Source organism: Fonsecaea pedrosoi (assembly GCF_000835455.1).
Source record: "Fonsecaea pedrosoi CBS 271.37 unplaced genomic scaffold supercont1.6, whole genome shotgun sequence".
In the NCBI taxonomy this organism is placed as follows: domain Eukaryota; kingdom Fungi; phylum Ascomycota; class Eurotiomycetes; order Chaetothyriales; family Herpotrichiellaceae; genus Fonsecaea; species Fonsecaea pedrosoi.
The window spans coordinates 2,381,839-2,408,146 of record NW_013550610.1 but is presented as its reverse complement, the minus strand read 5'-3'; the positions used below and the strand labels follow the sequence as shown (position 1 = coordinate 2,408,146).

At 51.9% G+C, this 26,308-nt stretch overlaps 13 protein-coding genes across 13 annotated transcripts; 6 read left to right on the top strand and 7 right to left on the bottom strand.

Moving 5' to 3' along the window:
• Window positions 1-972: 972 nt before the first annotated feature.
• Window positions 973-1,651, bottom strand: Z517_09709 (uncharacterized protein; the record flags this gene model as incomplete). Its single annotated transcript, XM_013425617.1, has 2 exons — window positions 973-1,217; window positions 1,279-1,651. 2 exons carry the CDS (start codon window positions 1,649-1,651, stop codon window positions 973-975), a joined length of 618 nt encoding a protein of 205 aa, XP_013281071.1.
• Window positions 1,652-2,516: 865 nt separating this feature from the next.
• Z517_09708 (uncharacterized protein) lies at window positions 2,517-3,506 on the top strand (the record flags this gene model as incomplete). Its single annotated transcript, XM_013425616.1, has 1 exon — window positions 2,517-3,506. The coding sequence occupies one exon, from the start codon at window positions 2,517-2,519 to the stop codon at window positions 3,504-3,506; it is 990 nt and encodes a 329-aa protein (XP_013281070.1).
• Window positions 3,507-3,706: 200 nt separating this feature from the next.
• On the bottom strand, window positions 3,707-4,615 carry Z517_09707 (uncharacterized protein; the record flags this gene model as incomplete). The annotated part of the gene is made up of 1 exon (XM_013425615.1): window positions 3,707-4,615. The coding sequence occupies one exon, from the start codon at window positions 4,613-4,615 to the stop codon at window positions 3,707-3,709; it is 909 nt and encodes a 302-aa protein (XP_013281069.1).
• An 833-nt stretch (window positions 4,616-5,448) lies between these two features.
• Z517_09706 (uncharacterized protein) lies at window positions 5,449-7,544 on the top strand (the record flags this gene model as incomplete). Its single annotated transcript, XM_013425614.1, has 2 exons — window positions 5,449-5,487; window positions 5,547-7,544. 2 exons carry the CDS (start codon window positions 5,449-5,451, stop codon window positions 7,542-7,544), a joined length of 2,037 nt encoding a protein of 678 aa, XP_013281068.1.
• A 1,333-nt stretch (window positions 7,545-8,877) lies between these two features.
• On the bottom strand, window positions 8,878-11,129 carry Z517_09705 (uncharacterized protein; the record flags this gene model as incomplete). The annotated part of the gene is made up of 8 exons (XM_013425613.1): window positions 8,878-9,453; window positions 9,513-9,589; window positions 9,648-9,888; window positions 9,962-10,149; window positions 10,203-10,293; window positions 10,347-10,476; window positions 10,527-10,827; window positions 10,940-11,129. The coding sequence occupies 8 exons, from the start codon at window positions 11,127-11,129 to the stop codon at window positions 8,878-8,880; spliced, it is 1,794 nt and encodes a 597-aa protein (XP_013281067.1).
• A 1,326-nt stretch (window positions 11,130-12,455) lies between these two features.
• Z517_09704 (uncharacterized protein) lies at window positions 12,456-13,520 on the top strand (the record flags this gene model as incomplete). Its single annotated transcript, XM_013425612.1, has 2 exons — window positions 12,456-12,537; window positions 12,682-13,520. The coding sequence occupies 2 exons, from the start codon at window positions 12,456-12,458 to the stop codon at window positions 13,518-13,520; spliced, it is 921 nt and encodes a 306-aa protein (XP_013281066.1).
• A 97-nt stretch (window positions 13,521-13,617) lies between these two features.
• On the bottom strand, window positions 13,618-14,596 carry Z517_09703 (phosphoribosylaminoimidazolesuccinocarboxamide synthase; the record flags this gene model as incomplete). Its single annotated transcript, XM_013425611.1, has 2 exons — window positions 13,618-14,394; window positions 14,453-14,596. The coding sequence occupies 2 exons, from the start codon at window positions 14,594-14,596 to the stop codon at window positions 13,618-13,620; spliced, it is 921 nt and encodes a 306-aa protein (XP_013281065.1).
• Window positions 14,597-14,947: 351 nt separating this feature from the next.
• Z517_09702 (uncharacterized protein) lies at window positions 14,948-17,269 on the top strand (the record flags this gene model as incomplete). Its single annotated transcript, XM_013425610.1, has 1 exon — window positions 14,948-17,269. One exon carries the CDS (start codon window positions 14,948-14,950, stop codon window positions 17,267-17,269), a length of 2,322 nt encoding a protein of 773 aa, XP_013281064.1.
• A 195-nt stretch (window positions 17,270-17,464) lies between these two features.
• Z517_09701 (uncharacterized protein) lies at window positions 17,465-18,028 on the bottom strand (the record flags this gene model as incomplete). Its single annotated transcript, XM_013425609.1, has 3 exons — window positions 17,465-17,678; window positions 17,738-17,762; window positions 17,815-18,028. The coding sequence occupies 3 exons, from the start codon at window positions 18,026-18,028 to the stop codon at window positions 17,465-17,467; spliced, it is 453 nt and encodes a 150-aa protein (XP_013281063.1).
• Window positions 18,029-18,422: 394 nt separating this feature from the next.
• Z517_09700 (uncharacterized protein) lies at window positions 18,423-19,585 on the top strand (the record flags this gene model as incomplete). Its single annotated transcript, XM_013425608.1, has 3 exons — window positions 18,423-18,806; window positions 18,867-19,091; window positions 19,145-19,585. The coding sequence occupies 3 exons, from the start codon at window positions 18,423-18,425 to the stop codon at window positions 19,583-19,585; spliced, it is 1,050 nt and encodes a 349-aa protein (XP_013281062.1).
• A 597-nt stretch (window positions 19,586-20,182) lies between these two features.
• On the top strand, window positions 20,183-22,175 carry Z517_09699 (glycerol kinase; the record flags this gene model as incomplete). The annotated part of the gene is made up of 4 exons (XM_013425607.1): window positions 20,183-20,185; window positions 20,252-20,388; window positions 20,480-21,650; window positions 21,882-22,175. The coding sequence occupies 4 exons, from the start codon at window positions 20,183-20,185 to the stop codon at window positions 22,173-22,175; spliced, it is 1,605 nt and encodes a 534-aa protein (XP_013281061.1).
• A 234-nt stretch (window positions 22,176-22,409) lies between these two features.
• Window positions 22,410-23,828, bottom strand: Z517_09698 (uncharacterized protein; the record flags this gene model as incomplete). The annotated part of the gene is made up of 2 exons (XM_013425606.1): window positions 22,410-23,706; window positions 23,785-23,828. The coding sequence occupies 2 exons, from the start codon at window positions 23,826-23,828 to the stop codon at window positions 22,410-22,412; spliced, it is 1,341 nt and encodes a 446-aa protein (XP_013281060.1).
• Window positions 23,829-24,152: 324 nt separating this feature from the next.
• Window positions 24,153-25,121, bottom strand: Z517_09697 (uncharacterized protein; the record flags this gene model as incomplete). The annotated part of the gene is made up of 1 exon (XM_013425605.1): window positions 24,153-25,121. One exon carries the CDS (start codon window positions 25,119-25,121, stop codon window positions 24,153-24,155), a length of 969 nt encoding a protein of 322 aa, XP_013281059.1.
• Window positions 25,122-26,308: the final 1,187 nt, after the last annotated feature.

Below are 26,308 nucleotides of genomic sequence, written 5' to 3'. Positions count from 1 at the left end.
GTTAGGAGGACCCGAGTAATTGCGTGGGAAATGTAGAGCTCAATGAAAAGACAGGGGGAACAGGAGTCGCTTTGAAGTTTTGTGGGCATGATTGGGGAAGCAAGTGTGCTGGGCCAGCTTCATCTATCGCACTCTCGAGGCGAGATAATCAAAAAAAAAGTAGAATAAACACGTAAAGAACTATTCATTACCATGTATCTGCCTCCGCTCATGCGCCTCATGACAAAGGTCGTACCTTTTCTTTTTGAGTAGGCGGTAGAGAAGAACGCGGGGTTCCGCAGCACGTTGTTAGTCTGCGTTTTCCTCAATGTTGAATTATTAGTTTGATGCGGGCGTGCGGACGCTGGGAACGACGGCTTTCTGAGCAGGATGGTTGTCGGTCAAAGTATGAAAAGATAGGCGAAAAACGCAGTACACCACATCGGATGGATAGTCGGTATGAAATTCAGGAAGTAGGTCAGCTGCTACGTATTGGGTAGTCGAGGCCCGCTGGGCTGACCTAGAATATCTTAGATAACAAGCCTTATTCAGCACAAGCATTTCAATCGGAAAAATTGCTGCAAGATGCGGTTGGTCCGTCGCACATGTCGTTGGCTTCCCTTGCTTGTCGGCTACTCAAGATTGAGATCAGACCCAGATGTAAAATCCGTCAGGGTAGCAAATCCACATGCGCCGCTTCGCCCAGGCTGCGCGGCGGCTGGGGAATCAAGTCCGCAGACGCAGAAACTGCGTATTCTGGGGGATGGAATCAGGAAGTTGCCCTAGGTCTTTTCTTTCTTACCGGCCATCCGCTCGCCAAACGGCATATCCCGTCGAATAGGCATGAATAAGCTTCCCACTCACTGAGTCGTCTAGATCTGTCATAGCTTCCAGCAAACGGATATGGCTCCAAGTTGTTTCGCTTCCATCATCAAACCTTGCAGGAAGTGAAAGGGAGTCAGGACAGTCTTATTTCCAAGCCAAAGACGGTCTCTATTTTGCTTCCCTAAGCATAAAATAAATGCTCGTGTCTGCCGATCCGTAGTCCCACTTGGGATCTAGTGTCAGTTTGTCAATATCTCGGAAGTCGAATTTCTGATACAAGCCGTGGGCGGCAGGAGACGATTCAAGGTACGTAGGGAGGTGCAGTTCGTCGGCGATGTCAAGGCCCCATTGTATCAACTTTCCTCCTGCACCACGTCCCTGGTATTTTGGATCCGTCTGCAGGAGGTCAAGTACTGTTTGTGTCTCCTCAGTTAAGGCGTACGAGGGCGGCCAGTCCGTGCAGAGTCAACTCACAGCAATATGCCTTGCCACCCATCAGGTCGTTTCGTTTCCTGTGAATCCCGCCGAAGAACTCCTCGCAGGCGTCGACGTTGCATCCAGGACCAAAATGTCGACCCCGACTCGGCTCTCTAGGTTCCTTGATGATGTTCCACTTCGCAAACGCGGCAATCTCGCCAGTCTCAGTGTCGAGCGCCTTCACCCATCGGACGGTTGGATCTTCGTGGAGCTGCTTGATGAGGCCTTCCGCACGCTCATCCTTGGCCTGCGGTGGGAATGGTCCCGGGAACAGGATAGGCTGGAGAGGGTTCGAGGCATAGGCGAGACGCTCGATCTCTACGATGCGAGGAGCATCAGCCTCATCGGCGGGCTGAAGAACGAGAGGCATCTCGACAAGATAATGCTCTCAGGAAGAGGAGTCGAGAGGAGAATGTGAGTAAAAACGCTTTCATCGTTACGGTTGAGATGGAGTTATGTGTCGCATTAAAGATTGCTGCCTAGTTTGTTTGGAGAGTTTTCCTGTGGATCTGCAGGGCCTCGTAGATATGGAGGCTGATGCTACCTTACCAAACCGGCCTACCTGGATATCACATACGTATTTTCCTGTTTACAACTGCTTTGACAGTGTTAGCTTCCATGTGAATGAGTCAGACCAACCCCCGCGGAGGTGCTGGAAGCTCCCGAGGCCGAACAACCCATCGAGCCAAACAACTTGCCAAACTGCGCCAAGTTGACCGGAGACTTGCTATGTACCCCTCGACGCGGCAAGCCACCCACCAGCTCAGCTCCCTGAGTCCTTACTAATGCATTTCTGCCCCTCCCTTACTTGTCTCGAAGAGGAAGTCACACATGTCATCGCGAACCACAGAGCTAAGCCTGTTCCTGGATGACTGTTTCGCGCGTGGAGCGACGACCGCATCCCGTTCAGCAAGAAGCTGGGCGATTCTGTGTGAAACAATCCCTGAGAGTTCAGGAAGTACCGAAAGCGAGTAGTTGCCTAAGAGAGTCGTTGTTGATGGCGAGATCCTGTCCTTCTTTGTGCATGATGGCCGGAAGCCCCAGCCAGAAGCTGGGCAGAGCAAGTCTCAGAATCTGTGTATAAAAAGGTGGGAGAAGCCCCGTGGTAAATTCATGACTATATGTGAGCAGATTCGCACCAAACATTCTCAAAGAAGAGCACACTCAGTATTATCCTACCCAGCACCCCGATAACCGACACAAGAACAATGTCAGCAAGCAGATTACCCAGCACAATGCGTGCCCTTTTGCACAACCAGAAGAAGCAGACTCTAAGCCTCGCCTCGACTGCTCTCCCGACTCCATCCTCGACGCAGTACTTGATCAAGTCACACGCCGTGGCCCTGACAGCAGGCGAACTCCTCTGGCCTCGCCCGGAAGAGCTCACCATTTCGACGCCCGGCGTGGAATTCGTCGCGGAGGTGGTCGCTTCTCCATCCTCTGGCTCCAAGTTCAAGCCAGGAGACGAGGTCTATGGACGAGTCACTTACCCGCAGGCCGGAGCTGCAAGGCAATACTCAGTCTCCGACGATAGCGAACTCGCCCTTCGTCCCAAGAACTTGTCCGTCAACGAGGCAGCCACCATGCCAGTCGGCGCCTTGACCGCTTGGCAAGCGTTGTTTGAACAACTCAAACTCACTCCTCCGACCCTGAACTCTGCAAGGGCCCCGATTGAGCAGCAGCGTATCCTCATCACCAACGCTTCTGGCGGCGTCGGAATCTGGGCCGTCCAACTCGCCAAACTGATAGGTCTGTACGTGATCGGCACCACGGGCCCCAACAACATCGACTTTGTCCGCTCTTTGGGCGCAGACGAAGTCCTCGACTACCGCACGACGAATATCCGTTCTTGGGCCGAGGAAGATCCGGCTACACGCAAGGTGGATTTCGTCTTCGACTGCATCGGCCTGTCCTCGCTGGACCAGGCGTGGCATGCAGTCAAGCGGGGCGGGCAGCTCCTGACCATCGTCCCACCGGCGGATATGCAGTGGAAGTTTCTCCTGGATACTCCTGCAGGCGTAGACGAGAGCGTCACTGGAAAATTCTTCGTCATGCATCCCTCTGGCGAACAGCTGGGCAGGATCACCGAGTTGGCGGAACAAGGGCGAGTGCGGCCCGTGGTGGACAGTGTGTTCAAGCTAGACCAGTTTGAGAAGGCATTTGAACGCTTGGGCAGTGGCAGGACTAGGGGGAAGGTCGTGTTGAGAATTGATGACGAGGACTAAGGAATCTCTTTTGTTCTTTGGTGAAATTGTTCTAGGATGGCGGACTGCAATTTGTAGTTACAACGAGAAATCGTGCTTGATAATGTCATATATATTCTTGTAGTTATTGAAGACTCGCTGACTAAAACCTCCTGATGCCATTTCACTTTAAATCTTTTATATATATACTGCTGTCACACATATGATGTATGCAGACGCGTCTATTCGTAAAAGACTAGTGATCGCACTTCTATACTCTGTCTTCCAGGCGCGCCTGCAGGTGTCTGCGGATCCACAAAGGCAGTATGCGGCGTGTAACCGGCTATGCCCTTCTTGCCACCATTGACTTCGCTGGCCGAGTCGAAACACTTGATGAGCATGACCTCCTCGGGCGTCATGTCCTTCATGTAGAAGAACTTGTGTTTGTCGTTTGGCCGGACGGCAAAGGTTTCACCCTTGACCTCATAACCGGCAGTGGATGAAGCGGAGTTTGGGTCAGGAAGAACCTCCTTGCCCCGGTCGTCATCGTCGTGGACACCATTGGATTGCCGTTTGGGGTAGAGCAGATCAACCTTGATTAGGTCGGAGGGCTCGGTTGTTCGGTAATCCACGACGCCGAGGGGAAAGTCGGACGCTGGGTGTGCTATCGGACGCCAGATGTTGATGATCTGATAGCGGCCTTTTAACAACTCCTCTGCCTCTTCTGCAGGTAAATGCCTGCGCACCCGGACGGCGGCTGCGTTGGGCGTCTGGTCGACGTGTACTTGCTGAACAGGTTGGCGCGGGGAAGCCTTTTCTCTTTTTCTAATGGTATGATCAAAGAAGACCACTTTCTTCACCCCGGGTAGCTTCTCTCGTAGTAGGGCCTCTACTTCGGCATAATACCCTTCTCGAACCTTTGCGTCGTCTGTGAAAGCCTTCTCTTTCGCCGGGTATTTGTACACCGCGAAGCCCGAGGTGTCAACGGAAAACTTGGATTCCTGCCCGCGAATGTTTTCCACCGACCGCTCACGATCGGTCATTTTAAACGAGTAGCCAGGACCATCGACCTTGCTCCACGGCTTCACGAAAGGGACGTCGCTGTCGACATAGGATGAGGGATCGATGTATTTGAAAACGCCAGTCGTCATATTGACGGTGCGAGGAGCGCTGGAGCAGAAGAAACGAGGATTGGGACAGGCAAGGCGTCGAGTAGAAGAAGCAGCAGCGTGCGACAGGTTCCTCGCAATTGAGGAAGATGCCCGGATAGTTCTGAGAGGAGAGACTGCGTGCATACAGAGAAGCGTCAGTCGCGAGTTGAGTTGTATCTGAGACAACGACTTGATCAGGTCACTATGTTCTTGGAGTGGGGAGTATACCTCGGGAGAAGAGTAGTCAAGTATATTTATCTGACTCGATTGACCTTTGAAATTGTCAGCAGCAGAAGCACATCGAAGACAAGATGACGTTGAGAAATAGAGCGTCGATTAGGTATGAAAGATCGTCCCGCCCATGCCTGTCAATCCATTCAGTATTGATATCCTAATAGATTTTACTACAGTTCCGATGACGCGAGAGGTGAGTGCATTGTTTCGCCTCATCTGATATTGTCTTGATTTCAAAGGCAGCGGAGGGAGATCGGAGAAAGCCTCGGGAAGAATTCCATATCTGGAAGTGACTAAGCGGGACGTCATACCTTGGCGCCTGGCATGCGATTGGCTGTTTGATTCACCCCGCCATCTCCGCCAATATCGCGCGAAACGCGTCTTGCTTGAATTTCTCGCTCCCCCTTGTCGCGTCCTTGTCAAGGCAGATGTTGCTGTGGACCCCTTTTGTACTGAGGGACATTCCGGGCGCAGGCAGTTGAACGACAGACACAGTCACTGCTTCGTGATAAATCTTCTCCGGCCATGTCAACCTAATTGTCAACCTTCATCCTGTCCTATCGCTGCCCCTTTTCCATCCCGCTACGAACAAGTTGAAAATGGCGGACAGGGAAATCTATTCAGCGACGTACAGCAATGTAGGGATATTTGTGCCTGTCCCTTTGTTATATCAGGCAAGACTGACATGTGACTGCAGGTTCCCGTCTATGAGCTCAAGGTCGGTGGCGACCATGTTATGCGCCGCAGGTCCGACAACTGGGTCAACGCTACACATATTCTGAAGATTGCTGGGTTTGACAAACCAGCGCGGACCAGGATCCTCGAACGTGAGGTGCAGAAGGGTGTCCACGAGAAGATTCAAGGCGGTTATGGAAAATACCAAGGCACATGGGTCCCTCTGACCGAAGGTCGGTCGCTGGCTGAGAAGCATGGTGTGCTGGATCGCACTGCCCAAATTTTCGACTTCGTCCCGGGTGATCGAAGCCCACCTCCTGCTCCCAAGCATACCACCGCTGTCTCAAACCGTCCCAAGCAACCGAAACAGCCTGCCGTTCCACGCAAAGTTCCGTCGCAGCAAAGTAAGTATAGACACACTCCGTCAGAAAATGCTCGCCAACTTTCCGTAGCCCAACATTACCCACCTGTGGACGGCTACGAAAGCGCAAGTGTACATTACAATGGGACGGAAAGTCGAGATCACTCTCCAGAGACTGCTTCATTCATGGCAGAAGACGACTTCCTTCCGCTTTCACAAAATTCTACTGCTTCGAGAAAGCGAAAACGAGATTTTGAAGAAATTGCTCCCACTGCATCAGACCTCGAACATACCATGTATGGCGATGAGCTGTTGGATTATTTTGTTACGGCTGGTGATGACCCAGCTGCCTCCAATATCCTACCACCAGAACCCCCAACAAACTTCGATGTTGACAGGCCGATTGATAATCTGGGTAACAACGCGCTCCACTGGGCTTGCGCCATGGGTGATGTTGCGGTTGCACGGGACCTCCTCGCACGCGGCGCAAATCCCGCTGCCCAAAATAAGAGCTCACTTGAGACCCCCTTGATCAGAGCTGTCTTGTTCACCAACAATTACGACAAGAAGACTTTCCCAAAGATCGTCCAGGCTTTGGCTGGAACGATTGTGGAGCGGGACGCTTATGGAGCGACCGTCTTCCACCACATCGCCGAGTCAGCGCGCTCCAGGGGAAAATGGAGTTGTGCTCGGTACTATTGCGAAGTCCTGATCAACAAAATGCACGAAATGGGCTCAAACTACGTTCAAGCTCTCCTTACCTCCATTGACCACAATCACGACACCGCAGCATTATGCGCAATCCGCAATGGATGTGTCAAAGTCGCAACATTCCTCCTCAACCATTGCCCTGAAGCTGGAGACATACCAAACTTGAAGGGCGAGACTGCCAACGAGTATCTTAGAGCTCTTCGAGAGAAAAAGGAAAGCCTTCAACAGCCAGGCTCATCGCCCCCACGTGCTGGAGAGTCTTTTGCGGCTAAACAATCGCGCCGTAAGCGACAAAAGGAAGCTCTGTCCCGCGCTGCCTCTTTGGTGCTCGATAAGATCGTCCCTCTCATGGACGCGGGCAGCTACAAAATAGCCGACATGTACGATTTGCAGATATCGGAGCGGGACACGGAAATTGCAGAAGCCAAACACGCACTGACCGAGCTCGAGAATCAGCGACACAAGATTCGACAAGAGACCTTTTCGCTGATGGCCAAGGTCGAGGACGTATCCAAGATTCCCACATTGAGACAGGAATATGACGAATGTTTGCGCGAGGTGGAATCTCTCCTTGAACAAAAAGAACATGCGGCCCTGCAGAATGAGGTGTTCCAACAAGACCAGCAGACGAGTCCCGAGGCCTTCCGTTTCCCCAACACATCAGCACTGTCCCCTGATGAAATACGTGCGGTGGTGCCATGGGCAGTTGAGCTCAACAATCAGCAAAATCTTCGTCGACAGTGGGTCAAAGATATTGCCAAACTAATGAGTGAGGCGGGTGCAGGCGAGAAGGTTGGCAAACACAGAAAACTTGTGGCGATTGCTACCGGGCTAAAGGAGGATGAGCTGGACGACATGTCGGTCGAGTTATTGGAAAGTCTGCAGGGAAACCAGGCTGGCAATCCCCCGCAAACACCCCCTCATGCTCCGGCTGAGGTTCAAGCTTGAGTCGAGAGTTTCCAAAGAGTGATGAATGAGTCTTTTTCTGAATGAATCACCATGAGAATGATATGCTATCCACACATTATTCAGCGTTTTCGTTCTTGTTTCTCTTGTTGAAGTCCGTGTTGCCCGCTGTTCCGCATGATATCACTGAGTACAACCGTCCCCTGAGATTCAACGGGCCTGTAAGGGATATGTGGGAGGAGGAGATCCTGCGCTTCATCGCTATGGCCTGTCGGGATAGGATTCACACCCGACGACGGCGAGGACGCAACCAACAATCAGATTGGCGGGAAAACAGGGCGTCGGGTTCGTCGTGCGCGAACGTTCCGATGAGGCGGGAGGACGACCGCGTCGTAGGCAAATCGGAGGAGGGGCGTTCGCGCCAGCATTCGCTCGTGAGCGAAATAGGCCGGGGGGGGGGAAAACAGGCCGGACACGAGGTATCTGAGGTGACGGATATGGGGCGGGTCGCCGACAGGGGGGTCATCGCGGTGGTGTCCGGTTTGTCGATCGGGTCGTTGTCCAGCGTAAGACATCGGCGAGGGTGAAATACAGGCCGGAGACGATGGGCCTGAGCCAGGGGGATGGGACAGGTCGCCGACTGGGTGATATTGGCGGTGCCATCGACACGCATGTCCAGTTGTCTGCTTGTCGCCTATCAAATGAGATATCAAGTGGCCAAAAAACAGGCCGTACACTATGTCCTTGAAGCGGGAGGAATAGCCCGGGTCGGCGACAGGAGACAATCCAGACGGATATGGAGAATTTATGCCAGTATCCGCCTGTTGTCCATCGATTTGTGGTCATGGATGGACATGACGAAGGACAAAATTTCAAAAAAACAAAAAACAAAAAAAAAAAACAAAAGGTCTGTAGCTCATTATTTTGTCAAAGAGTAGAGAGTCCATAATACATGCATTTGTGCATGTCAAGCGCTGAAAATTCCTTTCAAGCTCCTCCATGTTTCCTCACCCATACCAGCTCATGTTTTCATGTCACCCTTTGAGTACATTTTGTCCTTTTTTTACAATTTCAAGTTCTGTATTTCCTTGTTCCAGCTCAACTCTTTCTTGTCACATTTGTGTCTCATCATGTGTGAGACCTCTCTTGTTTCATGCCCTATTTCCAGCCCATTTTCAACCCCCATTGCAATGTTCTCAGCCATGTATCTGTTTGTCGAACGGTGATGATGTTGATGTGATTGTGAATGTCATTTGTGAGTGATGTGAGAGGCGTATCTTCATGTTCTGTGTACCATATACCATGTTCCCTTTTCATGCTCTGTTGCACATGTGGACTCTGTTCGCCTCGAACGCCTCGAACGCCGGCCTCAGTGCTAGTACTGTCCCTCTTCATAGGTCTCTGGAATGGTAGAGATGGAATGTCCAACGTAGACGCTGGGAGATTGGTAGAGGTGTGGAGGAGGAGGATTGGCAGGACCCATGAAGCCATTGTGGTGTTGATTCTGATCAATGTGAGTCGGAGTCGGGGAGAAGATACCAGCTGGGAGCATGTGGCTCATGTTGTTGTAGGTCATGTTAGAGTGGCTTGGAGGAGTCATGGTGCCAAAACCGTACGCAGATGTTTGCTGCTGCGGAGTTCCATACATGGGTTGGGGGATTCCCTGATGATTGTACTGGACGGTTGAGGGTGGAGTGATCTGGTGGGCAGGCATGCAGTGAGCACCGCCGGCTTGACCATGGGCGCGGTTGTAGAATTCTGGAGTACCACCAACATTGTAGTTCATGTTATTTTGCTGGAAAGGATAGCTGCGGTTGGGGTTACCGTATCTGTGTCTGGGACCGGTATTCTGCTGCTGAATTCGTGTGTTTGGAGCCATGAGACGACCAGATGGGCGACGTGCAGAGTACTCCTTTTGTTCCACACGGAGCTTGAGGCCATGCAGGTAACGCTGTGAAAGTGACTGTTAGTTTGTGTGGTGAATTGTTTGCAGTGACGGGAATGACTTACTTCAGAACTGGCAGCGCGGTCGGCGTCATGGGCAGTGGCGAATTCGATGAATGCAAAGATGTTCACCGCGTCGTTCTCTGTTTTGTGCGTTAGATGGACACAGGAGGCGACATGTTTGACAATGATGGGACTCACCATAAGTCTTCTTGATGACGTTGACCTGGGCAATGGCACCAAACTCGCCAAAGAGCTCCTCAAGGTGAGCCCGGGTTGTCCCCTCTGGCAGGTTTCCAACGTAGATGGACTTCTGGTCAATGATTGACCGAGGATTGGAGAAGCCACCAACCACGGCGGCGCCGTCTGGGCCGATGCGGAAGCGTGGTTCAAGAGAAGGAGCCATGTACAGTTGGAGACCAGAGGTGTGGTTTTGGAAGAGCTGCTGCTGGGTCAGAAGGCTGGTCACCAACCACCGCGGCTCGAGCACAAACCACCGCGGCTCGAGCACATACCTTGAGAGCATCACGACAGTCGAGGTAGAACGCGAACTTGACATACATGCCATATCCTGAGCCACCGTGGCGTCGGTTTGCCATGTTGGTCGGGGCGACGAGCTCTAGAGGTCCGTAGCGTTCGAGGATTCCACGAGTTTCTGCCTCACTGACCATGGTGCCATCAGTCTTGCTGAGAATCACAGAACCTGGGTCATCGTCAGCCTTTGATGAATCCGAGTATGTGCGCTTGCGAACTCACGCTCTGCCTTGGCTTGTTCGATACGAATCTTTCTGCCATCTATGGTGAGTCCATATGCTCCGGCAACAGCCGCAGTGGCATCTTCATCTCTCTGTCACAGTTATTAACAAGATGATTTTGTTTCAGGCGGTCTTCTGCGCTTACCTGGAATTGGATGAACGCAAACGGGTGCTGGTTTCTGTCACGGCGGATCTTGATGTGATTCGGGCCGTAAGTGTCAAAGGTCTGATGGCAGGCAATCTCAAGTTGGTCCTCAGATCGATACTTGGAAAGACTAAAATGTGTCAGTACGCGCTTGTCTTGGGTAGAATTCTGTAAACTTACTTTGCCACGAAGATGAGTGCGGTTGGTGGGTAGAGACCTTGCGCGTTTGCGGCGGTCGGAACCTGATTCACACGATCTGGTCGCGGCACGAAACCGTTGTACCCAGCAGGAGCACGCAGATTGCTGATAATTCGACGAGCGACGGTGTTGACAGGGACGCTGCTGTTTGTAACAGGGCTGGGAGCCCCAAACACATCGTCTTCAGCACTTGGCTCGATCGATGTCTGGGTTGGTTGCTGGGCTTCGTCAACCGCGCTGTGGGAGTTTGCATCTTTCAAAGATACTGGTAGAGAGATTGAGCCTAGAAAATCATCAGAAGACTGTCAAGTTTCATCAAATTCAGGAGTGAAAAGGCGCCAGGTTGTCCCATTTGCCAGTGTGACCTGAAGGTGAAGGGTCAGAGGAGGACAAACCTTGAGCGGCAGGAGTGTCTTCGATACGATTCTGCCCGCCGTCGAGCTCGGTGTTTGCTGCGTCCTCTGAGATCATCTTGATCTCGGGATTTGGTGTGGAGGATGAGGAGCGAGGGAAGATGACGGGGAGAGTAGGGAGGATGATTCGGCGAGGAGGAGAGGATGAAGAGGAGGCAAGGCGGGACGCCATTGCTGCAGGCTTATCTGTTTCACAGCGATTGATATCAGTAGGGTTCCAGGTCAAATTTATAGGCTGAAGGAGCAGTGCTCACCCTGCAAACGGTTCTCTCTGACTGTAGTAGAGAGAGGAGAAGGGCGTTTAGCATTCGAAAATGCTGTAAACGAAAAGATAAAGGTGGGAATATAAAGAGGCAACAATTCAAAGTGAAGTGTGTTGAGATCGCGAGGGGTATCATGAATGAGGGCTTGGCATTCACCAGCGGTCACTCCGATTCTTAGTTTCGTTTCCTGAAGCTCACGGGGACGGCCTGTTTTTGGCCTCTCCATCTCCTTGCTTCTGGACCGCTTGTGCTCTCCAGGCGAACGCTTGTATCTGCGCCTAAGTGCCACATGCTGTTCATGATGGATGCCTCATCTCATGCCTGCTCAACTGGAGGATGTTTTGTCGGGAGCGGCCGAGCCCTCGGTATCATGCTGCTCGAGACCTCAACTTCATGTCCTGTCTTGAACTCCATCTGACTCCCTCTATTTGGAGCCAGTTTGTTCTTGAAACCCGGCGACACCTCTGTCAATGACAACCCACCAACACTGGAGGCTTGCAACTCCTCAAAGGCCATATGTCTAAGCACTTTGGAAGAAAGCTAGAGGTCACTAGCATATCACGCGCAAGTGTCGCCCAAACAAGCACCAAAGACGCATTCTGGGGACGATCTGTGTCTGTGTATGTCAGCAGTCTGTGCCACTTGAGGTGAGTGATGGCTTGCTCACAATGTTCTGGATGGACAATGACCAAAGCAGGCTGGAGTCACATCTCACTCTAGTGGTGCACCCGAAGTCTCTTCTTGCGCTCCCGTCATCTACCTATTCACCAGGAAAGGCGTGACGGGACAGCGACAGGGCACGAAGGCCACACACGCGATGCTGAGCAGTCAATAGCTTGATTGCAACTTGTCAGTGTCTTGAATGAAGGTGGTGATGAAGATGGAGAAGGGGAATGTGCGAAGAAAAGAAACCAACAATGAAAGAGCGGCAGAAGATTCACGACAAGACCTCAGCCTCGTGGTGATACACGCTAAGCGCTATTAGGAAATGTCGACCGCTTGGCTAGAGAATGAGGTCCAGATTGACTACAGCTAGTGCCGGAGTTTTACCGGCCGATCCCGAGGGCGGCAGTGGACTATTGGCGGACGAGAACGAGAGGGAAAAGCACAAGCACGTGCATACCCATGACGTTGAGCAAGCAGTTGCGAGTGTCACGCTACGAAGGACCATTGGGATCAATGCGATGGGCTCGTCATCTCCGAGATAAAGCCACGCGTTGCGGAAGAGGATAATGATGTTTGTTCCTACAGTTAGGCGCTGTGCGCCTGGCTTCTGGAAGAAAACAAGCCAGGAACTCGGAAGAGCAACGAAATTTGGTAAGTGAGCCCCAGAGGAGCCATCCCAATACCTGGACTTCCTTTCTTGAAGCCTGAAATACAATGAGTAGAAGTGATAGGTGCCCTTTACGAGGATAGAAGCATCATTGTCGAACAAACAGGCTAACTTCTCCTGACGGGCAGCTCTCAATCTCGAAGGGCTGCATTTACCTCTCGCCCCATATCCTATCTTCGACTTTGCAGACCCCGAAACCATTACGACGCTGAAGACACTGACCGACCAGTCAGTAGGCGGGTTCTCGACAGCACAACTCACCCAGAAGCCTCGCGATATATCTACCGAACCTTCCACTCCTGCGCACATCCTTTTCCACGGGAACATTTCCACGAAGCTACCCACAGATCGGCCAGACATTCACAGGACAGGCTATGCGGCATGGAGAAATGAGGACCGAGGGCGAACTCTATTTGGAGAGTTGCTCTGGAATGTTGATTCCTACATGTACCTCGCGCTGCGAGTGAAGAGCGATGGCAGAAAATACTTTGTCAATATACAAACGGACTCGATCGTAGAGTCAGATATACATCAGCATCGTTTGTACACCAAATATCACAAGGGCGCAGAAGGACCTAATGATCCGGGTCAATGGGAGACCGTTTGGATCAAACTGCACGAGTTTGTGCGCACGAACCACGGAATCGTCACAGAGCCGCAGTCAGAAATGTTGCGACAAAAGGTGAAGAGCTTTGGCATTGGCTTGATTGATAGACAACCAGGCCCGTTTGAACTTGGGATCGCTGCAATGTGGGCGACAAATCTCAACGAGAGAGGTCAAGTTGATGGGCGGACGGGATGGGAAGAGGGGGACCAAGGAAGCGCAAGATTAAGCGAAGTAACACTGGAGAAGCTGGCGCAAAAAGCTGAAGAGAAAAGGAACCTACCAGAACAAAGGAAAAGCTTTCGTGAACGAGTACCGCACTTTGGGAAGGTTGGCTCGGGAGATACAAAGGCATTCAGGTAAGCCAACTCGGTGCACCTGGGCAAATGCGGTAGAGAACATGTATGAAAACAAAGATTTGTGTTTGTATCGGAGATTCATGGTATACAGCATGTCATCTTCATTTTAGGTCGTGTAAAGTCTCTTCTAGAGATTTCCCCGTCAAGATTTTGAACGCCTCGAGGTATCTTGCATGAGTTGCTTCGACCACATCATCAGTCATTTCCACGCCCTGTTTGTTTTTGAGTCCATTATCTGTCAACCAATCTCGCAGCGGTTGCTTGTCAAAACTCTCCTGGCTCTGGCCGAGCTTGTAGCTGGATTTCGACCAGAACCTCGAGCTGTCTGGGGTGAGCACCTCATCTACAAGCACGACCTCGTCCGTTTCCTCGTCGAGACCAAATTCGAACTTTGTGTCTGCTATGATGATGCCCTTTTCTCTTGCATAGTCCCGTGCTGCCTTGTAGATGCGGAGCGACAGTTCTTCTATTCTTTTCGCATACTTCTCGCCCACAATTTGCGTGGCTTGCTCCGTGGAGATATTCTCGTCATGCTTACCCAGCTCAGCCTTGGTGCTGGGGGTGTATATAGGTTCGGGGAACTCTTGCGATTCTTGTAGGCCTTCGGGCATTTTCTTCCCATTTACCTCACCGGTTTTTTTGTAGGAAGACCAGGCTGATCCTGTGATGTACCCACGGACTATGGCCTCCAGCGGGAACACCTTGAGCTTGCGCACAAGCATACTTCGGCCCTTGAGCTGGGCAGCAACGTCATTCGGGACCGTGGGAGGCAGGTCGAGAGAAATGAAATGAGTCTTGAGGTCAGGGATCTGTTTTTGGAGATATTGGAACCAGTGCACAGTCATCAGCGTTAGGACGAGTCCCTTCTCTGGCACACCCTAAATTATGAGTCTTGTCAACGAGATGGCAGCACGAGAAGCGCCAGGGAGACCATACATTCTTCATGATAACATCAAAAGCCGAGATCCTGTCGGTAGTCACAAAGAGCAGGGATTTTGAGTCGACATCGTACAGCTCTCGGACTTTACCCGAGGCTAACAGAGGCAGGAACCCCTCTAGATTTGACTTGACAAAAGCCATCTTGACGGCTTCTATCAGGGTCTCTGCGAAATATCTTCCCTGCGCTGGTCGTTCTGGTGACGGACAATATTGGAAGAAAAACTGCGGGGCAAATGAAGCAAACGTGCCAAACACAGCAAAGTATTTTGCCGAAGTTGAACCAATGAACGATTGCAGCGGCGCCTCAACGACACGATGCGCCAGACTGACGCGACCTTTCCTTGTTTACTCAGATTCCATATGTATTATTGCTAAAGAAACAACTTCTCTCACGAGCAGGAATGGTGCTCGAGCGGAGTGATGCACCTGACTGACGCAACCAGAATGCTACTTGTATACGCGGAATTGACTTGAACTGACGCCGACCGCAACATGAGTCGGTATCTGACTCCAGCAAAAATCGCCCTGCTGGTGCTCACTCTGCTCTACACAGAGGATGTAGTCCCCACCAAAGAAGCTACGGCTGTTTTATCTTTTATCCTTTCTCAGATTATACCATCAAGCAAGCATTCTCCATTATTCCGGGAAAGCACAGAGTTCGAGCATGCGCTCCCAATAGCTGAATTCGAATCCACATTATCCTCACGCCCGTCTGCACGACCTGGACGAACTCTGTTTGATCTACTCCTGAAGAGACTATGGGCAATTGATTGCTCCCATGCGCTCGACGCCTTCATCACATATCTGCCTTCGCTCTTGACGAAATCAAGAGAACAGTTTCAGAGGGACCGCGAAAGCGGGGACGGATCCGATCAAGTCCACTCGCCCATTCTCAGAACATCCCCGCTAGGTGCTTTCATTCGACGCTGTCATTTGGAATACACGAGGCTACAGTTTCAAGACAGCATCACTCTTTGGCAGGATTTCATTGCTTACAGACTGCCGACTCGCGAGGCATATGAGAAGAAGAATCATGGAGGGGGCAGAAACGCTCTTGACTCGAACCTTGCGGATTTGGACCTTGATTCGTCACATCCTCTAGCCATGCTGATGTATGGAAGACTAGCCGAGGACGATCAAAAGTATCACGGAGCATATAGTATGTACGATGTCGAGAAACTGATGGAATTTCAGGTCTCCGAGATCCAGCGTCTTGGTGGGAGATTACCTGACGGAATGAAACTGAAGCTTCAACAAATGGCCAAAGCTGGTACCGTCATACCAAAGCTGGGAAATTATCTCAGCTTTCTTGACTCGTGGCGAGCTGGTGATTACTACTCAGCCTTCGACAATCTGCACAGATACTTTGATTATGCAATGCAGACACGCGAGAGAGCAATATATCAGTACGCATTGCTCAACCTCGCCATTCTTCAAGCAGACTTTGGATGTCACGAAGAGGCACTTTCTGCGATGCAGGAAGCTATTGCCACCGCACGCGAAAACAAAGACAACACGTGCCTTAATTTCTGCATGAGCTGGGTGTATCACTTCGGACGCTCTTTTCCTGAGGAGGCGGACGCCATACGCGACAGCGGCATTCTCGGTAGCGAGGTGGAGGGACTGGCATTCCTGAAAGCACGGGCTAAGGAATCGGAGATGTGGAGTCTCTTGGGGACGACACTCTTGAGTGAAGCAAAACTTGGAATGCAGTACGGAGACAGCCTTGCAAGTGTGTTTGAAAACATTGCAAAGGCATCCTACCTCAATGTGGTGCGATCAACGCATAGCACCGTCGGGCCAATGTTGCTCATCAAAGGTGCGGCCTTTAGCAGGATTGGCCTTGGCCATCTTAGCTGGTGGTGTGGACAAGCATTCTTGCAGTGCCATTCCGAGGACGCTCCGCTCGAAGATCTATTCAAGCACTATTGCCGCATCGCTGGGCTCCTGGTCCAACGCGGCAGATACGCCGAAGCTGAACAAGTGCTCAACAATATTCCATCGCATGTGCATCGGCGGATGAAGTTTCAGAATGCTCTAAACTTCTGTTCTGGTTTGTTTAGGGCTCGAAGGCTGATACTTCGGGACAATCTCGATGCTGCAGAGCATTTGCTCGATCGACTGAGCGGACAAGGGGCACCAGATGTAAAGGTTGCACTTTTACTGTCCTTGCTCGAGATCGAGCTGCTTATCCGCCGGGGGGTTCTCGACCAGGCTCTTGAAAAGGTCGAAGACTTGGTGCAAGGTGCGGATAGGAACCATGAAATCAACGACATCGCCGTGCAGAACCGGCTATTGCTCCTCAAAGCACGAATCTTGATTGAGAGCCGACATCCGCTCAAGGCTTTCTCGATCGTTATGCGCGCAGCACAGATTGCATTCAGGGGAAGAATCCTACACTCGTTATGGGCATCGATCTGTCTCCTTGCCTCAATTCTCAACCACCTCCGCGAGTTTCTCCCTGCCGCCGACCTTCTCCAGTCAATAATGCCTCAAGTGCTGGAATGCCAGGATTGCGAACTCGCCGCCGAGTCATACTCCGTGCTCGCAGACGCAAATATGGGTCTAGCTGGCTCATCGTCAGGACCAGATAAGTCATCTTCGACGAAGCAAAAAGAGTTCATAAACAAAGCAATGGAGCATATCGACCATGCCTATGCGCAATATAGGTACATAGAAGATTTGCAGGGCCAGCTGGAGATGCTAAAGAAAAAGGCAACCATTATGCACTGGAGAGGAGACTGGGTGTTGGCGAATGATACCGCGACACAGTACCTGGGGCTTAAGAAGGAGTTCGAGGCTCAGGACGTCTGAAGGTTGTCCGTCGATTGCCGGGTCAACACTGAAATCCTCAAGTATTGAACTGTATGAAACAATGGGTTATGGTCTTGTTATGCCTCAGTCAGGTCACCACTTCACTTCCGCTGCATGCCTTATGTACAAATCAGGTCCACCTTGCTCAAACGAGCCTTTTGAAGCCAGCCCAGCGCACTTTGGTTTTCATATTTTTTAGGTCTGCTTGTCCTTCCTGTGATAGTTGACCTTTTCGTTCCAGAAGAGAGTCTTGTCACCATCTCCCCACCAGAAGTTTCTAGTTCGAAGGTTTTGGTAGGGGTATTCAACGCGCTCTTCTAGAGGGGGCATGTGACTCCAATGCTCCCAATGCTCGTTCCAGAGGTTATAGGCGTTAATGCTTGCCAGGATTAGGCATGGGATGACGACGCTGTAAGGATGATTAGAAACCAAGTTTCTTGCTGCGTGGTGAAGATGGGGACTTCATACTAGATGGAGAGTCTACGCCAAAGGTCTGGAACACGTTAGCCTTCTTCCCGATGTGAAGGTGTGGTCAGAAGACATACCACTTGTAGCAGCAGCATGGGCTTTCACGGCAGCTCGTTCACGATTGAAGGCATTGTCGGCGGTTCCAACGAGTTTGCTTGTTCCCTGGCCTGGTGGGCTTGGGACACCACTGCTCGCGAGACGTCGCTGGAAGGTGGATCGGAAGAGGGGTCGAAAAGCAGGCGATCGTAGCTGCTGCTGCGCAAGGCGCAGGCCAATACGCTGGAAGGACATCTTGCACGATGAATGAGTGGAGAGGATGTTGTCGCTGGCAGTATGTTCAAAAGTGAAGAAGACAAGTGAGGTTCGGCGCAGGAGCTCTGCGGAAGCTTGGCACGGCCAATGACGATGGCCTGAGCCAAGCTGTCATTTGAAACCAATATTACCTGGTATCAGCGCCCACAAAGTGGAACAGGTGATCTGTTTACACGGTCATAACAAATAAGCTTTTCCATATCGAGCACCAGAGTGTGAGCTCAATCCGAGCTCTTTCGAACTTCAATCCTTTCTTCAATCGAGCACCTTTCGACCATCTCCACTCCTTCCAACTTCGCTCTGCAGCTCCAGTCCAGCTGGCTCTGGTCGGCCTGTAAACCTTTTCGACTTTACAGACCTGCCATTGCCCATCATGTCGACGATCATGCTGCGCACTAGCGCTGTCCGTTCGATCCCGCGCTCCTACACCTCGTTCCAAGCTACAACCCCGCGAACAAGCGTCCTTAACAATGCCTTGAAAGCCTCGCTGCGGACCTCTGCTCGTCCTGTACGGACCTCTCGTATCGTCGCCGTTGCCGCGTTCCAGCCAGTTCCGAGGGCTTTGGTACGCTACGCCCATAACGCCCACGCTTATGACACCGCAAAGGCAGAAAAGGCACTGCATGAAAAGATTTTGCAACCAATCCCACAAGCAGTCTCTTCTGACTCGACAACTCGACAAGTCACTGGGGAAGTGCAGAGCAAGACTGCCGACGAGGAGGATGTGGATATGATGGGCGGTATTCGAAGTGACTTTGTGGGTTTCCGGCACGCGTGGGATGTCACAGTTCGCTTTTGCTAACCCTGGGACACACAGAACACGATCAAAGAGACATTTAGCTTGTCCGCAGTGCCTCGTGAAGCTCTTTATGTCGGTCTGGCAGGTGTCATCCCATACCTGGCTACGTCTCTGACCACCGTATACCTCTCGTTCGATATTCAATATGCGGCCACCCACGGCCAGGGATTTTTCATGTCTGGCGAGACAGCCGAGACATTGCTGCACATCATTGAGCCAATTCAGCTCGGTTATGGTGCCTCGGTCAGTTTACCCAGACAAACGTAAAATTTTTCATCACTGACCAGTAGTTTCAGATCATCTCTTTCCTTGGTGCCATTCACTGGGGTCTTGAATGGGCCGGCTACGGTGGTTACAAGGGATATCCGAGATACTCCATGGGTATTGTTGCCACTGCCGTGGCATGGCCAACACTTCTCCTCCCCGCAGAGGTTGGCTTGATTGCCCAGTTCATGGCGTTCACCTTTTTGTACTACAATGATGCCAGAGCTTCTGCTCGAGGCTGGGCTCCCCAGTGGTACGGAGTCTACCGATTCGTTCTCACTTTCATTGTCGGTGCCAGTATCGTGGCTTCGTTGATCGGCCGCGGCCAAATCGCTGATTTGGTCACCCGACCTCCGGGACCTGCCGACAGAATGAGGGAACTCAGGGCCAGACAGCTGGAAGAAATTGGACCTGAACCAGTGGGTAGCGATGAAGAAGAGGAGGAGGAAGGTGGTGAGGAGGACGAGGAATAAAGGAATTCAAGAAAGCCGTGCGTTGAAAGTGGAGAATCGTTGCAAAAACCCGCTGATTGTTTGCAGGGAGCAGTCATTGTACATATCAAGGCCAAGGCAGGCAAATCCAAACATTTCATTTGTCTTTTGAACCTGAATGAGGTTTTCTGGTGCGTTTTCGTCTGTGCACAGATCGCCATAATCGATCCATCGAAATGTTCTGGTACGCAGATACCAACCAGGGACATGGCGACTAGCACAACAGGTCACAGTATGGACTCTGCGGGCCTTCTTGTCGGTAATCCCAAGTCCCTCATTGGTGGTACTTATGATTGTGTGCTCAGGAGCAGTTTCCCACATGCTGTACTCGATCGTCGTCTCGGCGTTGCATCATAGCTCCCGCAGACACATGCATCCCCGCATTTCCGCACTCTGAGGTTTGCTCCAGTTTGACGCAACAAACTATTTGATCTCGCCGTTCATTGTTGTTCTTTGCTTGCTCTGTTGCTGGTTCCATGGCCTCCTAACTCCCGTGTGAGCTATTTGTTTCCCATGCTATCACGACTCAGGCAACAGTTGACTCATCTCGGTTCTCCAAGCTTGCCTCCACTGTCCAACATGGTACTCTCACTCACTCTCGAAGGTCCCTGCTATATTCATGTTACCCACTGACCAGCACTGGTATAGGTTGACAAATCAAATAAGACCTTCGTCGGCGCAATCGACAATGGGACAACTAGCACACGGTTTCTCATCTTTGACCCTGCTGGCAACCCTGTGGCCGAGCACCAAATCGAATTCGAGCAGTATTATCCGCACTCTGGGTGAGTTCTCTGGCGTGTGAACGAGACCTGCGTGTGATAAAACAACGCGAGGTGGCTTTCTTGTCATTTTCGTCTCTCTTACTCCTGACAGTTGGCATGAACACGACCCTGAGGAGCTTGTCTCATCGGTCTGCACTTGCATCGACGAAGCGTGTGCCTCTTTCACTTCTCAGGGCCACTCTCTCTCCGACATAAAAGCCATTGGAATCACAAACCAACGTGAGACGACTGTGGTCTGGGATGTCAAAACGGGAGAGCCACTCCACAACGCGATTGTATGGACAGATACTCGGAGTGCACACATTGTGCGCGAACTCAAACAGAAGAAGGGAGCAGACAAGCTCATGGATCTGTGTGGCTTGCCATTGTCAACATACCCCAGCTCCACGAAACTACTCTGGATGCTAAACCACGTTGACAAGGTGAAGAAGGCGTACGAAGAGGGACGACTGGCTTTTGGAACGGTGGACACATGGCTTGTGTACAAGTTGAACGGCGGTGCGGAAAAGAACGTGTATGTGACAGATGCCACGAACGCCAGCAGAACCATGTGGATGAACATCCATAACCTGTCTTATGACGACAAACTGATTTCCTTCTTCGACCTCGATGTCAAGACCCCGAAGCTACACTTACCGAAGATCGTACCCTCGTCAGATCCAGAGGCATACGGCACGCTCGCATCCACCAAGCTCAAGGGGGTCAAAATCACAGGCTGCTTGGGCGATCAGTCTGCCGCATTGGTGGGACAATGTGGCTTTTCCCCGGGTCGGGCAAAGAACACGTATGGCACGGGGTGTTTTCTTTTGTACAACGTGGGCGAAAAGCCCGTCATCTCCACACACGGCCTCCTTGCCACAGTTGCGTACGACTTCTCGCCTCAGGGCATCAAGCCCGCATACGCGCTCGAGGGATCCATCGCGGTGGCCGGCTCTTCGGTCAAATTCCTCGTCAACAAGTTAGGATTCGGCAGCGAGTCGTCCCAGATCTCCGAGCTGGCGGGCACGGTCAAGGACAACGGCGGGTGCGTCTTCGTCACGGCCTTCTCGGGCCTCTTCGCGCCATATTGGTACGACGACGTCAAAGGCACTATATTTGGCCTGACGGGGTACACGGAGAAGGGCCACATCGCCCGAGCAACGCTGGAAGCGACGTGTTTCCAGACCAAGGCGATCCTAGATGCCATGGAGAAGGACGCGGGCGTTCACCTGAAGGAGTTGGCTGTGGACGGGGGCATGAGTAACAGTGATTTGTGCATGCAGGTGAGCCTAGCCATCCATCATCAGACCCCTTTCCCCTTCTCATTTTTTTCTTTTTCAACGTTTTCTTTTGTACACAAAACTGCTTTTACAAACTCCGTGACCTTTTCCGCTCTGCGTTCCCAGCATCCCCCTTTTTATCTACCCTGTTTTCTCTATCCTATTTCCTATTTCCCGTTCTCTATTTTCTGTCATTTGTTTTTGTTTTGTTTTTTTTCTGACTCCGTACCGCAGACACAATCCGACATCATCCAAATCCCCGTGGACCGACCGCAGATGCGGGAGACTACGGCCCTCGGCGCGGCCATCGCGGCCGGCTTCGCCGTCAAGGTGTGGTCGTCGTTTGACGAGCTCAAGGAAATCAACGCCGAGGGCCGGCAGTTTTTCGAGCCCGGCATCTCCAGGCGTGCCAGCGACAGGCTCTACAGGAAGTGGAGCAAGGCCGTCGAGATGTGTCGCGGGTGGATAGACGAGGATGAGGATGAGGATGAGGATGAGGATGAGGGAGAGGATGCTGGGAAGTCGTGAGAATGGATGGGCACATTGCATACCTACTTTGTAGGTAGGTAAGTACCTAGGTAGGTATATGATTCGATATAAGATTATACAGCACAGCGCAGCGCAATGCAGTGCAGAGTAGAACGGGGATGTGGAGTTGGTTTACAGAGAAGAAGAGAGAACTAGCTCAAGAGGTTGTTTGTATGGGTATTGGATGTGACCATTGGTGTATTATTACATCCTGTCTACGGGACAATTTCTTCATTATGGCACATGTCCATTGCTCCGAGTCCCCTGATCTGCGGCCTCGTACACTTCAATCCTGGCCTCCCAGTCTTTCCGCATGGCTTCCATCTTGTTCCACACTTCTGCCCCCTCGGCGACGAAATTTTCAACGTCTTCCTTGGTCGCGTCTGTGTATCCTGTTTTCCTTCCCAGACTTCCACCCCACCATTTATCTTTGAAGGGCTTGCCGCTGCCGTTAATGCCCCAGCCGGGGACATCGGTGACTCGAACGGAAGAATGGCCTAGACGGTCGGTGGATGACCCCCATTTACATGGCCCGCCGTCTTCGTCGCCGGTGGCTTGGATAGCTCTGTCTCTGATGTCTGCTAGGGACGCGAGCGCAAGCCACGTTGCCGCCGCGGCGCCGAGGTTACTGGTCACGTTGGCCCAGGGCGAGCCGCACCAACGGGCCAGGTAGATGCCTAAGCGGTAGCATTCGTGGATGATCCAGTACAGGCTGATGATGGTGGTGGTACAGATGCCTGGATGCGACACAAGGAAGGTCGGCTCGGAGTGATCTGGCCGCTCTCGTGCAGGATCCAAGGAAGGTGTCGTGTATTCTTTGACTTGTTTGGCTGTTGCTAGCTGGTCGACCGCGCTCAGCGCCAGCAAGTCTCCCATCCGCTTGGTGTGTTCGTACGCCGCGGAGGATTTCAGGGCTTGGTGGTCGTCGGGGTTATAGTGAGATGCTACCGCCTCGATGGAAGTTGACCAGATGATCTTGCCGCGGGAATCGGGTGCGCATGCGCGGAATAACGGCATGAGCCAGTGTACCAGCATGTAATGTCCGAAAACATTTGCGCAGAAGACCTCTCCAAGGATCGGTTCCTCACCGATAACAGTCCCCTTGGGGAATTGTGGTTTTGTCACCAGCCCGACGAGACCCAGTTTGAATGTCGGCCATGTTGTAGCCTGTCTGATGCCCGTCAAGACTGTCCACAGTGTCAGCGGCCAGTTAAGACCTGACCATCCTCCTATACCAGCATTGAGGACTATCGCATTGATATGCGGAAGATCTGAGGCGAGGAGTTTGCGGCTCAGGGCACGAACGGAGAGGAGGCTCGTCAACTCGACATTCTCGGATTGGAAATAGATCTTGCGACTGGAGGTGGAGGTGTCGCTGTGACTGGCGAGGTGTTTCTCGAGGGTCGACAGAGTCTCGGCGCCCTTTTTGGCACTTCGAGTGGTGAATATGATGGTCAGGGTGCCATCGTCGTGGGTGTGAGAAGCAAGGTACTCGTCGACGAGACGAAAACAGGTTCCCAGACCCAGGCCGCTTCAGCGTGTAGGGCGCAGTCCCAAGTCAGACTCGAATCGATTGGACAGAGCGGTTCTAATGGGGGGCCTCGCTTACCTGTTTGCGCCAGTCACCAGGACATATTGATCGTTGTTTGTCATTGATCTTGGTCACTAGGATTTAGTGATGAAGAACCATCCATTGTGGGAGGGCTTTTCTGTCTATTTGGGAAAGAGGTACGACGGTGACGTCGGGGCACAGTTCGCGTTGTGGCGCGACTCGGATCGCGGTCGCACAATCAATGAGTGGCTTACGTAATTCGATATAGTCTCATATTCAACTTCACCAGACAAACAAGACTCAATCAATCTCCTTTTGGACACATACGAGAACAACTGAAAGATCCAAGTTATACGGAAAGTCCAGATCATACATTACACCATAACCCTGAAACTGCACAGGATGTCTTCTCTGTTCTCACACACTTATTCTTTGGTTGTTCGGAGTCCAGCTTCCCAGGTGGCAGTGCGATCGACCCCCCATCCATAAGAGCTGCTGTCTTTGGTCGATGTTCGACGCACATCTCGCTTATACTTGGTGGTGTACGCTCCTCCTGGAGTGGCCCGGTGCAACACCGCCGTATTGTCCCACATAACCATGTCACCGTTGTTTTCCCACTCAATAGTCAGCAAGTATTTATCCTGCGAGACGTGGTCCAGCAACTCGTTCACCAGCGGTCTGCTCTGCTCGATGGTTTCCCCGTCGAAATGATGCACGTATGTTGTAACGTACAGGTTCATGCGCCCCGATTCTTCGTGCAGCTGGGCCAGCTTATGTCGTGCCATCGGAAACTCCAAGGGCTCGAAATCCGCAAACGTGTCTGGGGCTGCGAGCTTTCGGTTGTGGTAGAGCGAGTTGTTGCAGACGAGAGGCTCGATACGTTGTTTCATCTCCTCGGAAAGATCGTCGTACGCGGTGCGGGAATCGAGATACTGCGTCTCCCCTCCGGTACCTTTTGGGGGAAGCTCGACCGCCCGGAGGATCGAATAGTGTGCGCGGCGTGGGTTATAGGCCATGTCTGCGTGCCAAAGGCAGTTGCCCTTATTCGCTCCGACGCGTGCCGGCTCGAGCTCGGTGAGCACGTTGCCATTTTCGTCGAGGTTCGAGACGTCGAAGATCTCAGGCTGGTTTGGAAAACGCATCTTTCGTCCGGCGTGCATGTGTGCTTTCACATCATACATCTCGCCAAAGTGGGCGGTGAATGCAATTTGCTGCGCATTGTCGATGTTTGTGCCGCGGAACACGAGGACACCATATTTGTTGCACGCGTCTCGTATCTCGGCTGCAGTCTCTTTCGAAATGGGCTTTGAGAAGTCAACGCCGTGGACTTCTGCGCCAAAGGTCCGGGCGAGAGGAGTGAAGGTGAGAGTAGCTTCGCGCTCACGAGTAATCATTTTGGCAGGAGTACACGGTATCGTAAATCTCAATCTGGGGGGAGGTGATAGTGCACTGTAAGACTGACAACCTTTTCAACCTTTATAGATCCTGAAAGTGGTCCTCTGTGTCGACGATCCCTGAACTAACACAAACAGCGTGCTGCGACGGCTCCTCTTTCGATTCTGGGGACGAGACCGTACTCAAGCGGGGTTTATACTCCCTTACCTGGTCTAGACACCTCGGCCCGAGCTCGTTAGAGAAAGACTGTTTGCAAGCTTACAGCGTGGATTCGGAGATGGTTTGAAGGATGTTGGCGATAGTCCGTGGAGATTTGGAGGTTTGAAGGTTTGGGGCAGCCTGAATCGTGAGGCTCCACGGTCTGAATCTCCGTGGAGAATGCCGTTGACAGTACCTCTCGACGGTGATTGGATTTGTACAGGCTGTCCATGTGTCAAGGGTAAGTCGTGGTCTGAGGCTTTGCTGAATACATCGGGCAATGCTAACACTCGAATTGGACAGGTCATGAGACTGAAGGAATGAAGCTTCTGTTGGGTATACGAGGAGTCCGGAGAAACGCCTAATTGTCGCCCTCTATTACTACCATCAACAATACTTGATGAAAGTCACCCACGATCGAGATCTCGACGTCTTCACGACGATCCACGACCGTCTTGGGCTGCTGGCACTTTCCAAGCCAGCCATCGTTGGTGTTGAAGTGGCCATTCTTGGGACTAATCAATGCGGTCTTGACCCAGTCTCGCCTCTCTATTCATGAAACGCCATGAATGTCACGACACAGTAGGCGAGTACGAGCAAGCTGATCTACGCAGGACTTTGATTGACTGATCCCTTCCGCTCCACCCCGTACTCTTGCGCCCCTCGAAGCATTCTTCTCTACGTGTGCTTCTTCATTACGCCCATCCTACAATTTGCCTCGGAGTTTCCCAATGTGGAAGCGATGACATCTGCTAACATGAGTCAGTTGAGACGACACAGAGGCAGAGGTCAACTTCACCCTTTACCCTCTACCAGATGCAACTTCCTGATGATGGATCCAAGCCTACTTGTATGTTCGGCAGATATGGATTTGTGCCCCCCGAACCTTAAGCTGAGAACAGGATTCTGCTCTAAGACGCCAGGGAATGCTCTCGCTGTGGGCTTCCCAACTATCCCGCATTGCCTCTAATTACTTACTGCGGAGAAA